The sequence below is a fragment of the Eurypyga helias genome, unplaced genomic scaffold (genome assembly GCF_000690775.1).
Source record: "Eurypyga helias isolate BGI_N326 unplaced genomic scaffold, ASM69077v1 scaffold7647, whole genome shotgun sequence".
Lineage (NCBI taxonomy): Eukaryota > Metazoa > Chordata > Aves > Eurypygiformes > Eurypygidae > Eurypyga > Eurypyga helias.
The window spans coordinates 103109-117435 of record NW_010262288.1 but is presented as its reverse complement, the minus strand read 5'-3'; the positions used below and the strand labels follow the sequence as shown (position 1 = coordinate 117435).

The following is a 14327-nucleotide window of genomic DNA, read 5'->3' as shown; positions in this document are numbered from 1 at the left end:
AATAAATGTCTAACGTGGAGAACAGAATTCAGTCACAAAGAGCTCAAGACACTTTGCATACTGAACAAATACAAGGTGAACAGAAATTATAACTTACTTATGAGGCTTTACATATTTCAAACTCGACTGAAAGTATAAAAATAAATTGTGGACTTTGTTCATTAAGTACCAGCTGTACCGAGCAGCACAGTGGTTATATCTGCTATACTAACCAAGGAAAGAACAGGGTTTTGGGGTTTTTTTTCTTTTTTTTTTTTTATTTTATTTTTAGGTCTAGGACTAATGAATTTTGAGCTTCCCAACCACACTGCAAACGGTATTTGCAATTCTGCTGATTTAAATATACACAGGGTCAGCTGAGCCCTGATTTGGTTATGGGTTTAACCCTGTTTTTAAAATGTATTACTTTTTCAAAGCAAGTGCACAACAAATAGAACCTTTCTAGAAATCTTTTTTTTAAAAAAAAAAAAGAGAAGAAAATAAAAGAAAAAGAGAGATTCCCCTTTCCCCCCACCCCCCATTTATGCATTTTCTGTTTGTTTGTTTTTTAAAAAAAGGCAACAGACACTAGAGGAATGAGATGTTGTGGTTCGTGTGTTAAATGCTTGGGTGAAGTTGTTCTGTCATTTGTTTTCATCGGTCGCTGATCATGCTTTGCTCTCGTTTTCATTTGTTTGTGTGGCTTCGTTGGGGACCGTCTTGACTTCTGCTGGAGGTGTCTTAGTTTCCGTTCCTTGCACTTCAGATTTCTCTTCTACTGGGCTTTTCCTGAAGAAGAATCACCGAAATGGCACAGTTTAGAGACCGAGAAATACAGACTGTCTGTTGCTGCACTAGCGATAAGAACACGTCCCTGCAGGCAAGCAAACGTATCCCCTTGCTAGAGCAAAACGAGCGTTTCCCCATTCAGAAATAGGTAGAACCCCACTCCCCAGACCAGCTCCATTTGGCCCTAGTGAAATCTTGGATTTTCCTCCTGCCCCAGGCTGAGGTCTCGGGCTGCGGTAACGGCGCAGGGTGAAAAAAGGGAGCAGAAGGGAAATCTCCCACAGATGCAAAATCAAAAAGATTGCAAAATCAAACTCCTTTATGTCACCTAAATGTCCGATTTTAGCAAAAAAACCTTTCTCCCTACAGGAAGCCAGTCCCAGAATTCCCCCGCGTGTTCCAGGAAGGGAAACACCAAAGAAGTCAGCTTTGTCAAACGCGTTTTCCCAAGCGTAAGGGAGGTCAGCAGCTTCACGGGCTAAAGAGCAGGTCCATCGGCCTGCCTTCTGGCACTGTACTGCAGCACCAGAGAAGCCTCCAAATCCTCTCTTTGTAGCCATGAAAATCGCCATACGAGGCCTACCTGGTGGCCTCCCCGAGGAAGTGCCCGTTCCGGCCCAAAGTCACTCAGAGGACTGCAGTCTTAACGCACACTGACGAGCGGGTGAGATCAATCTAAGCCTACGTTCCACCGCACCAAGAACTCATTTACGTGACACAGGCCAAGTTCGGTTAATTCAGGTGAAATGTTTCCCTAGGATGGGCGATCCATTTCCCACCTGTCAGCTCAGTACCAGATCTCAATTCTCTCATCTGCTGTCTCCGTAGCACCCCCCATGACAGGGCAGCAGCTTTGGGTGCCGAGAGCTGAAAGCTGCACCCGTCAAGGCTACCTGGTTCCTTCCAGACCTGGTTCCTTCCAGGCTTTCCAGAGGCTCCGCAGCTGCGTGGGGCACGTCACACAGCAGGGATGTCTCCTGAGAGAGGGGAACACAGGAGCACAGCAGGGAGGGAGGGGGACAGGGCTCTACGATGTAAAGGCACCTGAGTAATACAGTGAAGCAGCATGGGTTTTCACTCAGATCTGGAAAAGAGCCTCGTTCTTGGTTCTACAGTGCCTGACTGTCATGGGTTAACTGGCACACTGACTGCTCCTCTGTGCCTGCTAATATACATGGCAATCAGTGCCAAAGCCAAAGATCAAGGCCAATGCTTTGTTTTGGACTAAATACAAAGCTTCCAGAACGAGGTACTTTTCCTGCAGATGCGAGGATAGAAATAGTTCTCACCAAAGCCGTAACTTAGGATACGCCTCCTGTGTGGTTGCTATAGCGTGGCCTGGACTGCTCCGAGTGAGCCGTAAACACAGCTCTAGAACAACTAGTTGGGTTCTTGGCAGCAAACCAGCTGACAGCACAGACCCCGCATCCCCAACACGCTTTCCTCGGCAAAAGCTAAAGGTGCGGGGTGAACTCGTGTCTTTTGGTTTAGGGAGCTGCTCCAACGGCAAATCTGACCTGCCTTTTCAGCACTATTTCTTGTGATAGAGCACAGACCCTGCTCAGGCGGGAAAGACAAGACACTCCTATTTAATCCTGCCTCTACCAACACATGGTGTTCGAGCAGGAAGCCAGAAGGAACAGGGAACTTAGGTACTTGCCCCCTCAAGGGTGGCTTATCCATTTTCAATCAGCATTTTCCAGGCTCCCGTGCTCATGGCTCCGTCAGCAACTGCCATCCAAACCAACACAGCAAGAGTGTTCTTGTCCAACATCTGTACAACAGCTGGGGACCCTCCCCCCCCATTACCCTGCTGCTTTCACCCTCCAGTTACAGCGTCTCCTGCCAAACACAAGGTGCCGTCTGGTCTCTGCTGAAGAAAGAGGGTCCTGTCCAGATGGCACAAGGCTCCAAAAGACCCCTAGCGCTGTCCTGCCTAGGAGCATGCTGATGCTATCTCAATACATCAGCTGGGTGAAGAGGGGATGCGGTACAGTGGATGGAGACATCTCTAGTACACCAGGACAACACACCGCCAAGTTATCCTGACCCAACTGTGCTGTGACTGCTCCCCTTTTCTCAGAAAGGATCACAGTGCCTGACCCTTCTGCCAGTTCAGGGGCAAATCCAGAGGTACCACGCTTTAACAGTTTCGCACAGTGCTAGCTTCTGCCCTGCCTTACGCTGAAATAAGTTCTGAAGGGCTCCACTGATCTGTTAGGAAATCGAGTTTTGGTGGCTGTGCTCGCTGAGCCACAGGAACCCAGCGCCTCTGAGGACAGCACTTCCTCTGCGTCCAACTGAACTGTTTCTGACCTCTTTTACAAAAGAATAACTTACAATGGACAAAGCTGCCTAAAACACTGAGGATAAACCTATTTATGATAAATTCCTGGGTTTGTCTTTTCTCTGCTTCCCTGGCACAGCCTATTCCTGCCTTCCTCCTGGACCTTTAAAGCCAAGCCCCGTTTAGTTGGTTCACAGGTGAGTTAGTTCGCTAAGGAAACAATGACATTAGTTAGGAGCACACCCAACAAGAACACAGCACAAGCACCAGCGCACAAGAGACACAGCACACAACCAACAGAAGATTAAAGGCAGCCATACTCGGTCTTTGCAGGTGCAGCGGGTACAGAGCTGTCTGCAGTGGAAGAAACAAGCTCACGAGCTTGCCCGCTAGTCACACTGGCAGGAGTAGAGGTGCCAAGAGCTGCAAAAACATCCTTTGCAAGATCAATGTCTGGTGTCTTGAAGGTCCCTTCGTCCATTTTAAAGTCCTCATTCTGGGAGGGGTTTGTGGTGCTGCCTGAAGCAGCCTCGCTCTTCACATTGCTCGGATTCTTGGTTGTCTCTGTTGGGCTCTTCACCGTACTGGGCTGCACAGCTTCCTTTTCAGGGCTCTTGGTGCTTGAGACCTCCTGCTTGGGCTCTGATGGAGCTGGAGGGCTAGCGAGGTTTGCAGGGCTTGGGGCAGCTGCCTTGTTCCCAGCTGCCACGTTGGAGGTCTCGGCCACGTTAGCAACAGTGCTGGGGCTGAGCACTGCACCTTGGTTGGACAGGACACTTGAAGACAAATTATTAGTAGCTGGAGTAGTACTTGGGGTATCGCTGAGATCAACAAGAGGGGCCACTTTGGGGGCGGAGGAGGGTGGTGGTGAAGAGACTGAGGTGGCCGCCCCTTTGGCTGGAGTAGCCTGGCCAGGTGACATGGAATTTGAGTCAGGAACGGCCGTGGCTGGCAGGGCACTACTGGAGGTCAGCGTAGTGGTCTCGCTGGTGGGGCTGTTCTGAGCAGTGGCAAAGGTTTCAGTGATAGTGTCAGAGTTAGTGGTGCCTGTAGTTACAGAAGGCAGCATGTCCTCAACAGTAGCTGCGGTATCGGCGGGGTGCCTGTGAAGAGGACAGGAGTAGAAGAGAAATAGAGACAATGAAGCCCATAAACGACAGCAGAGGAAAGGGGAGCAGAGCGTAAGAGTGAGAAGGCAGGTGGGTGGTGCAGCAGCCGCATGGCATGTGGTTACAACACACAGAACATGAAGAGGTACTCAGAGGAGCAGAAACCTTCCAGAAGTCAAACGTGCAAAGGGTAGCAAGGGCTGGCTGGAATGACTGAAAAATAACTAGGAGGAGAAAAAGAGCAGAGGGCACGTCCTTCAGGAATGGCTTGCTCGCGCACATTTCACTTCAAGCCTTAGCCAACTGTAACCCTGTCAACTCTTCTCTTTCAGCCTAACTTTCCTCTCAGCCTCTTCTACCTAACTTCACAAGGAAGCTTCCTAGAATTCCTTGATCTTGCAGCCCTGTGCCATCTGTCACCATGCAAGAAGGCCCCAGTGTAGGACCCCTGAATCCATTCCCTCACCTCGGCCCTGTCCTTTTGCCTGCAAGTTTAAGGCCTTCATCAAACCACACAGAATACAATTCCTTCTCTCACACACACACATGTAACGCACATATATATGTAGCTACACATACATACATGCAGTTTAGCCCCTCTGACCAGATTCCAGCCTGTCATGTAAACTGGAATAAGGTTTGCTGTAGGACAGTGCCTGACAGTGTAACTACATTTCAGCAGCCAGAACGTAGCCCTGGTTGCCTTAACAAATACACGGATGCGAGGCTGGGAAAACAAATGGTTTATTCCGTAAGAAGCTTATTAACAGAGACAAAACCTTCAGAGAGGAGGATAATTGAGTTAAAACTCTGGTAAGACTAGCCAAGAAAATCAGGACAATGTAAATCCCGGCTATTCCTCAGTGCTGCGTGCCCACATTTCAGTGCGGCTTGTGGACATTGCTTCCTTTCTCCTCTCACCCCACAGAGACTTCCAGTAGAGCCATTTTACCAGCGGGCCCCACTGCTAACCTGATCAGAGGAGGCGAGCAGTATGCGTGTGGAAGGGCCTGAGCACCTCACCTCTGTAAGGGCTCTGCTGAAGGAAAGGAACTCAGCTTGTGTCATGAATCCCAAACCTCACCTCAATACTAACAAGCCTTTCATCAGCTTCCTGAAGCGAATTCCTCCCATTATTACTCCAGAAGCTATGGAAAAGCACTGAAAGGACACTAGAACTGTAAGAACCTAGGAAAGAGCTTAATGTAGACAAGTGGGCATTACTTAAACCTTGCCAATCCCAGCAAACGTGGATTCACCGACTCAGGCCCCAGACAGGTTCTCCAATATAAACGAAGCTCATAGGTAGCTCTCATCCCCCTCCCAGAATAATCAGATTTGCCATGCCTCCCTCAGCACCCAGAGCACAGCTACTTGGCTGCTCTCAGTCGAGAAGACTGCTTCCACCGTGGGGCGCTCAAGCCCTCATTCCGCATTGCCAGGGAGAGCTCAAGTAGGAGTTGGCGCTAGCTGGGGGCTGCTTTTGCTCTGGGTCCTCTGCAGTGACCCGGGACAGGTACCTGATCTACAGACTGCACAGGACCGGCAGAGACAGGCTTTCAAGAAACATTGCTTTACTTCCTCTTCCAGTGCTGGAAATAGGAGTCACTGAATCTTAGGGAAGAGAGGAAGCATTTTCTCACTGGTATGTCACAAACAGAGTGTGAAGATTTTACCTTTCTTCCTCTCTTCCTGCCCCAAATCATGGGCATGAGAGATCAGGGATTAAGGCAACTGAGGGCCAGGTACTGACCCTGTGCTAAGATTGACTAATGCCAACATACTCTGGCTCTGTCAGTGGGGTGGTCTCATTGGGCTCTGTGGCTTTTCCCCCATCGTGGTTGGGGGTCCGCTCCTCTTCAGTCCGCACCTCCACAATAGGCTCCTTGGACTCATCTTTCCTGTAACAAGGAAATTGCAAAGAGATCGGTTCCCGTTCATACTAGGTATCCTGCTGCAAATGGCGAGAGCGAACGACAGAAACAGACTAGCCTAAACAGCAGATTACTTCTTTTTGGCACTCCCCCTCCCAGTTATTACCTGAAGCACAGAAGACCACTATGACGTCCAGCATTTGGACCAGCCATTTGATGGCTACTAGCAGGAATAGGACAAAAAAACCTGAGAAACAGCTGAAGAAACCCCTTCCTGGAAATATAAAGCAGAACCAGCCTGGCCCCACATCTTTTCAGTACTCTCCCATCAGAGATGAGGAACCCAGAACTCCTTAGGACCATTTCTGTTCTGGAGTTGCTGAAGGGACACACTGATCAACAGAAGGAGCAATGTAAGTGGTAACAGTACTCACGAGAAGGCGGCTTTGCCCTCCTCCATGTCCTTGCCCTTGGCTCCGGGGCCGGATTTGCCGCATAAGTTCACAGCAATGCACATCAGCAGGCCACACTTGTTCAGGAAGTAGCAGGTGACATCCACAGCCACCAGAAGCAGCACAAAGATAACAATGAGAATGCCTACGATGGCAGCAGTCCCCAGGCCTGACGTAGGACTAGTGCTGGCTTTAGAGACCAAAGAGAGAAAAGAAGGAATTGTGGTTAAAAGGTGAGCTGGGGCTAGTTATGGCTCAAATTTGGCTATGCTTTGGTTGCAAGCGTGGGAAACTCACAGGAATTACACCCTTTCTCTAGCATCCTTGTGCCTAACCAGTACTTTATCCTAAAGACATGCAGGACAATCTACCTGAAAAGACAGATTCACTTGGACCTAATGGGGCTTTTCCCATCTTCGTTGGGCTAAGGCTTGGAGAACAGACTGCAGAAGCCTCTTCTACTATAGCACAGAATCATGGTTTGGGTTGGAAGGGACCTTAAAGATCACCCAGTTCCCACCCCCTGCCATGGGCAGAGACACATTCCACTAGATCATGTTGCTCCAAGCACGTACCCAGCTGGAACTCTGAAGAGCTCCTGTTTCCCTCCACTGCACCCTCAAGAAGGTGGCTGTGTCTAGGGTCCAGAGTGAATTAGGCGTTGCCAGCCGGGCACAAAGGCTGGCGTAAGCAAAGCCTAGGCTCTGTAGCATGACTTGCCCTGGAGGGACACAGAATACAGGGCGATACCTGTGGGGCCTCAGTGTTGATTTCACCTTATGTGGTGAAAAACAAATGAAGGAATTACAACCGTTCCTGTCACTCAGGTAAGACACAAGCTATCCAGAACCGGAAAGCAGTAAACTTCCCATGTCTTATGCAGATAGCTGAGCTCATCAAGGAATGCTGTAGGACTGTTTTGGCTTAAGTACAGACAACTTAACTGTTGACAACAGGCAACAACAGTACAGTCCAGGTAGCCTTCTGAGGATGCAGGTGGTAAAGATAAGCAGACTATAACTCTGTTGACACTGTCCTGGTCACTGCAGCTGCCCACTCCACATACCCCGACTTCACCACCTTTCTCCAGCTACAGAACAGAAAGTAACACCTTGCCTTTTTCAGTGGGCTAAAGGACACCAGATGAGAGGCGGTGACGGGGTTGCCCATAGAGAACTAACTTCTGGGGAAGTGACTTCAACTTTCTACCTGCTTGTAAAATGCTGAATACTTTCTTAGAAACAGCGAGTGGATAAACACATCAGTTAATCCTGTCAAAGCCTTTGATCATCACAAAACCAACAGGCACAGCCAGCTGCAGCTTCCCAGCCTCTTACGATCATTCCCTGAACACAGGCCACTTTTTGTTCCCCTCATTTAATTCAGGATTCTTCCAGAGATGCTGATCTGCAGGCAGAGGATTTGCCTGTTGGGTCATACAGTTCAGCACCCATTCAGATGTACCAAACTACTCAAAACCAGTTTGCTGGTCTCAACTGTCACATAATCTGCCTCTCACTATGGGTCTGCGCACTCAGCAAAGACCCGTGCATCCGACAGAGCTGCTCACAGACGGCTGAACAAGAGCAACATGTTTGTCACTGTCTGTGGGAGTATTTTGATTTTAATTTCCACTGCCTTTTGTTTTACTGCTGGATGTCACAACCCCCAAACACTCAGAATCTTTTCTTTGCAGAAAAGCCCAGCAAAGCACCTCTTTCGCCTCAGCCCACTCTACATCGACTTTGACAAGTGGAGAGGATCATTTCACAGAGCACCACACCCTTCGCCACACATTTTATTACTTAATAACAGGACACAGGACATCCAAGAGGCACGTAAGTGTTGTTTCGTTTTGTGACCTGGTATGAATTAAAGAATCCAGACACCATCACAGAAGTTTCTTTCTGCATTTGACTGTATCTGAAAGTCACCTTGAGCCCCCCAACTCTGACACATCACCAGTCCATTAAACGCTCAGCATTTAATAAATGAACATTTGTGCCACAGACCGGATCTTTGCCAGCACCTTGCAGCATGCTGCATAATTAAATGTATTAATCAACCTCCAAGGCATGCAGGGAGTGAGGATGTCATGTATTTTCCCCTCTTCTAATGCATTCAGGATTCCCACGTGAATTATTCAATGTTTAACATGTTCCTGTTCACACCAGCTCTTAGAGAAGTAGCTAAAGATGGGTCAAAACTTTTCTTAATCATCTTTCTGGGAATGAGCTTCTTGGCAGGATAGTAAAGGTGAGGAAAGCATGACAGACAGGATTACAGGATAATAATTCCTTATTGTGCCACCAAAGCTAACTCATCTCAGTCACCATAGCTGGAGTAAGACAAAATGTTTTGTCCTAGGCCAGAGGGAATTTTCCCATGTGCTAGAAAACATCTTCTGGAAAATTCCATTGAAACAAGAGTGCTACTGTTTGTTTGCTTCCTCTCCCCAACAGCTTTTACAAGACCTCTCAGTATCAGCTCCAAGCCCTTTAAGGTCAGGGATTATCTGTGGCACAAACCACATCAACAGCCTCACACGTTGCCCACACCTTGTCTGGGAACTGCTGCACATGACCCACGTGAAAAACAACTGCAAAACTGTTGGGATAATCACAGCCTCTGCTTCTGGGGCGTAACCAAAGCTCCTGGGCCCTCAGCAGGCCCTGCAGCAGGGGCTGTTTTCAAGCCCCTTACTCTTTACACATCGTATGGAACTCGGGAAAGCTGCTTTACGTGAATGTAAGGAGGGAACTAGTTTCTTCCCTGTGCAGGAGTCAGGTCTCTCAGCCACTGGAGATCAACAAGTTCAGGCATTCCCACAGGATCCTGAGTCAGCCTGTTACCATTTCGCTTTGGACAATACAAGGGGATGCAAGGTGCTGGAAATGAAAGCATACCTCCGTCTTTGGCACTGGAATGCCTAAAGTGGGAAAGCTGTTTGGAAAAGATACTAAGAAGAGAATTCAGGGAAATATCACAATCAGGGCTGACGAACTCAAAAAAAAAAATTACTTGGGAAACTCGGCCAATGTAACTTCAAAAAAGAAGTGTGCAGGGATGAATTAGGTCACTGCAGCCCTGCATGCAGCAGAACAGTCCATACAATAAAGGCACTTTATTTGTGCAAAGATACAAGATTCAGAAGCTGGAAACAGAAGATGGATGATCTTAGGCTGGGAATAACGTACGGAATTTTAACAGAAAGCCCTAAATGAGGGCAGAAAGTCGTATCTTTCCCCACCAAATTTGGTTGACTAGAAGCCTGCTTTATTTTTCTAAACAGAGGCAATATGCAGATTACTTAACACTACTGCAGAGAAGCCTGTCTGAATACTTACCTCTATGATTAATAACAGAAAGCAAAACTGGAAGCAAAAGATGGTTCCTGTTCCAAGCAACATCTGCCATTTCACTTAAAACGAGAACGGTGGGGTTTCATACGTTTGTGTGTACATGTCTGTGCCTTTCTGTGACTAGTGCTTGGGAAGCAGAGCATTAGTTCTCTGATAGTCCTTGGCAAGCACTAGGATCCACTGGGACGAGGCCCCTCAAAATGACTGATCCTTGCTAACTGCGATGTGTTCAATGGAGAAAGTGCCAGACCTACTCCAAAGTCCACTGGTGGCTCCATGACTTGATCTACAGCCTGTCTAAATTTTGCTTTTATGTAGCTTCATGCAGCTTCTTCTGAGAACTGCTGCAGGTATCCCAGGTTTTATGAAGCTTGTCCAAACCATAAGCATATTATCAGATAACCTGCAAGGCTTGTCTCTCATGAAAGGGTAGAAAAGATCAGACACAACAGAGAAACAATGGTTTTAGGACTAACACAACAGATAATTCATGCTGGGTTTCAACGTCTTTCTCTGCTCTGCCACTGATCATCTATGTGACCTCAGACATCCCTGAAACAGTAAAGCTTTAGCCAGTACAAGTGCCAGAGATTTGCTAAAGCCAATAAAAACAACAGTTTGCAGCAAAGATTCTAAAATTTTGGAACCCACTGCACAAGGTTATAAAAACCAGCAAGCACTATTGTTCCCAAAGATACAATTTCTGCTCTGATAGCTACAAAATCAGTCTTTTCTCTCTGAACACCCAAAGGAGAGCTACTGCATAAGTACAAGTCTCTCTTCCTTGCTTCTCCCTCCCTTCCACACCATTATCTTTCCTGCTCTGCCCCTCTGCCCCAGGGAGCACAAGCAGCTACAACAGAAAAGGCTGCCAGGAAAAAAAGTATGAAGATGGGAAGAATACGGGCAAATCTGCAGAGGAATGACCTTATTTTTGTGCTGCTCGCAGATTGTACATTTCAGACAATGAAACTGGGCCAAGGTAACCGCCTGCAATGATTTGGGGTTTTTTTTTGATAGTAAGAAAGCCCTGCAATTTTCAGTGACTTTCAAAACTTTTCCACTAGTTCTGGTTTTATAAATCCTAATTTATGACATGAATTGATATTCCGAACCTTTTGGACACCAGAAATAAGGAAGAATAACGTAAGAACCCTTAAAGACCCCATGAACTTGGAGACTGTTCATGCTGCATTTCTTGTCCCTGCACATATTTTTGTAAGGGAATTCTGCTGTTGCTGTAAAATGCAGGAAGCATGTAGTATGTTACTCAGTTTCACAGCCTGGCACCTTTGATTAAATTATTTGTAGACCAATTTAAGGACTATTCAGTCCATCCTGTAGCTGAATTTACGTTCTGTTTAATCAAGCTAATATTTAAACAATATCCCTAAGGGGTTTGCCGGGCCCTAGAACAATTCAGGGTACAGAAGAAGTGTATAAACAAGCAGTTAGGTTGGTGAGCATCAGCTGCTCACCTCGTGTATCACCAGTGAGTGCTACCATGTAAACAGATGGTGGACATTGCTGACCTGATCTAGAGCACATTCAACATGATGAGAAGCTTTTGATTGATTCCCTCTTGCTCTTCTCAGGAATAAGACTGGTTAAATAAGGAAACACAAAACGCTAAAAAAAACCCACACCATTTTAAGTCCTTAATTCTAAAGAAGTGAAGAATTTCTTAGTTACAAATCATTTCCCAATGGAAGATGAGCTTTCTGCAAGACTGACCTCCCTAATCACCCTTATTTTACAGTGTACAATATAGCGACTCATCTATTTTACTTCCGGCAGCTCTGCACAGAGAGAGCAGAACCACTCAGATGTGTCTTCCTGGTGAGGTCCCAGCTAGAGCGTGCAGAGAATGTTCAGGCACAGGCAGACAAAGAGACAAAAAAAGGATGGAGAAAAGCAGATATGATTCCAGGCATTTCAAAGGTCCTACAGTATTTGGCAGAAGAGAAAACCAAAGAAAACAAAAAGTCGTTTTGTGCATCAGAAGAAAAAAAACCAAGCCCACAACCCAGAAGAAAAGCTGTTTGTACTCAGTAGATGCTAACAGCTTTAATTTGCAAACACGTAAAGTACCCTTCAAACAAGGGGTGCCACGTTTTACAGACCTCATTCTCTCGGACACTCCGCACAATTTTTAGTGGAGAAAAGCAACAAACGAGCAACTCTTCAGGCCAACAACAGCTTCAGGCTCAGATTTAGGCTCAGCAATTTATGCTGGCTTTCAGCTTAGCTACTAGGCAGCAGAAATAGTCACCTGCAGAGCATTCCTTACAAGACAAGAATGCAATGGGTACTTCCCCAAACCACTACCGAACTCCCTTTAAATCGCGTGGCTGCAGTGGTCTGCTCCTGGCTTCCAGCTCTGTTATTTTCCTATGACTGACTTCCTTTGCAAGGATAAAAAAGGGAAAATGAGCACACAAAAAGGAAAAACCGTAAGCAAGGAGCGAGTCACATGAAGATCCTCTTTTCAGGAGTAAACCAGACTGTATATCTGAAAGGCTGACCTCTGCTACAGCCGCCCTTCTGCACTACCGCAACGCGCACACCTCAGGGCTGCTGGCTGCTCGTTGCACGCCACCAGCTTCACCGTCAGGACAGCTTCAGAACCCTCGTTTCATCTATCGAGAAGTAGGAGGCGTGAACAATTGCAACTGATCCTGGTGGAGCAGGACGTTATCGAACACAGCTTTCTTGTAAAAAGAAGGCGGCCAAAGTAATGTTTTGAGAAACATCTTTGAAAATATGTAGAGACTTGGCAACAAACTGAGGGTACAGGTGCTGGAATCCCTGGGCTATGCGAGATCCTACGAGGCCCTGCAGTCTGCCACACACAGAGAAACATCTTTTCTAAGGGTTGAGGTTCCCGCCTTCCCATAGGTGTGACTTGTTCCCATAGAACACGTGCTTACCAGGTTGTGGGTGCGAGAAAATCAGAGTGTTTGAACTCGTTCTGTTTCCAGATCTGAATCCGTGCCTCATTTCCGAGCATAGCAAAGAGCTGGCTTTTATGCAAACTTGGGGCTTTTTTAATTTTATTTATATCAAGAAGGCAGCCTGGGACTTTGGCCAGTGTTGACTGTCAAGACCTTACGGATCCGACACATTACAAATCTTCATAAATAGGTGGTACAGTGTCAGTTACACTCCTTGATTTTACAAATAGACAGACAGAAGCTCTTTCTGTAAATATTCCATGTTGACTGGATTCCCGTTTGCCGCTGAGAATGGGATTCATTTCAAGTAACTCCAGACACTTGTCTGGGCTGTGCCTAGTCACCACAGAGCCGAGGGACCTCAGGGCATAATGCAGCTCCACTGCCTTAAGGCACCTCTTCTTGAATAGGAAGAGCAGCTTCCAGAGATGCTGCTCCCTCTCTCCTCACTATGTGAAGTGATAGTTCAGGCAAGATAATTTTAATAACCTGTGATTTGGGTGAGATATAACTCAACCTCAGCTAGTAACCTCCCTCTGTGGATAAGGGAAGACCCATGATACAAGCTGGTATCTCCTACAGATGAACTTAATAAATGCAGCTATAGGGAAAGGTCACACAGCTTGTGTGTATTATGATAACTCTTGCTGTACTTTAGTAACACTAAGGTGTAAACTCAAAAGATCTAACACATTTTCAATACTTAAACACTAGAGGTGACACTTTTTTTAAAAGAAACCCACGTTGTTGTGTGCAACGCCTGCACAAAGCTTTCATTCATAATTTAGATAGAAAAGCCATTCACAAATTGTAATGAACAAGGTCTGAATAAACACAGTGGAGACTTATGTGCAGAGCGTAAAATGCATAGTTAAGACAACGCTGATGGCAGGTTTTTTTGTTGGTCCCTTCTAGAATTATGTTAGAAGGATTAATCCCATCCCAGACAACTGGTAGTATTTGAGACATTCTGTACAGTCAGTTCAACAGCTATGTCAACAATTGCATCCTTGGCAACCTCAAGGCCACTCACAGAGAAGGAAAGAGCTAGAGGGAGAGACACCCATTTTTTTGGAGAGCATCAGAGCCAAATGGATGTCCCATCACCAAGACAATTCATAACAGGCACAGGGCTTTTTGTTGTTGTTGTGTTGATTTTCTGTGGTGGTGTTTGTTTGTTTGGTGGGTTTTTTTTTTTAAGTAAGAACAAGGAAAAGAAAAAAGTCAACTGAAATTTTTTCAACGAAATGCAACACACAGAACTTGGTAACAAAGATGCATTATATTGCACCAATTTACACCATGGATTAATCCTGTCTGGTACTGTCACATGCACCGTTAACCATGAATATTATTAAGGATCAGTAATAAGAATAATTTAGCTGGTCAGGTAACTTGATCCAAGTTAATCTTTTCTGTTAAATGGCAAGAAAAGGGATCTCTCTATGAAGTTGATAATACAGTAGTGGAAAACCAGAAAGTGTTAGACAAGCATCCATTGCAAATCTGTATGCTCATGAG

At 46.4% G+C, this 14327-nt stretch overlaps 1 protein-coding gene across 1 annotated transcript in view; it reads right to left on the bottom strand.

Annotated features, from left to right (window-relative positions):
* Nucleotides 1-604: 604 nt before the first annotated feature.
* Nucleotides 605-14327, bottom strand: part of NCAM1 (neural cell adhesion molecule 1) — a gene marked incomplete at its 5' end in the record, with an annotated part of 58100 nt that continues 44377 nt past the window's right edge. The window contains 4 exons of the mRNA XM_010155662.1: nt 605-768; nt 3376-4158; nt 5949-6065; nt 6473-6680. Of these exons, the coding sequence (XP_010153964.1) occupies nt 648-768; nt 3376-4158; nt 5949-6065; nt 6473-6680 (1229 nt within the window). The remainder of the gene's footprint in view (nt 769-3375; nt 4159-5948; nt 6066-6472; nt 6681-14327) is intronic.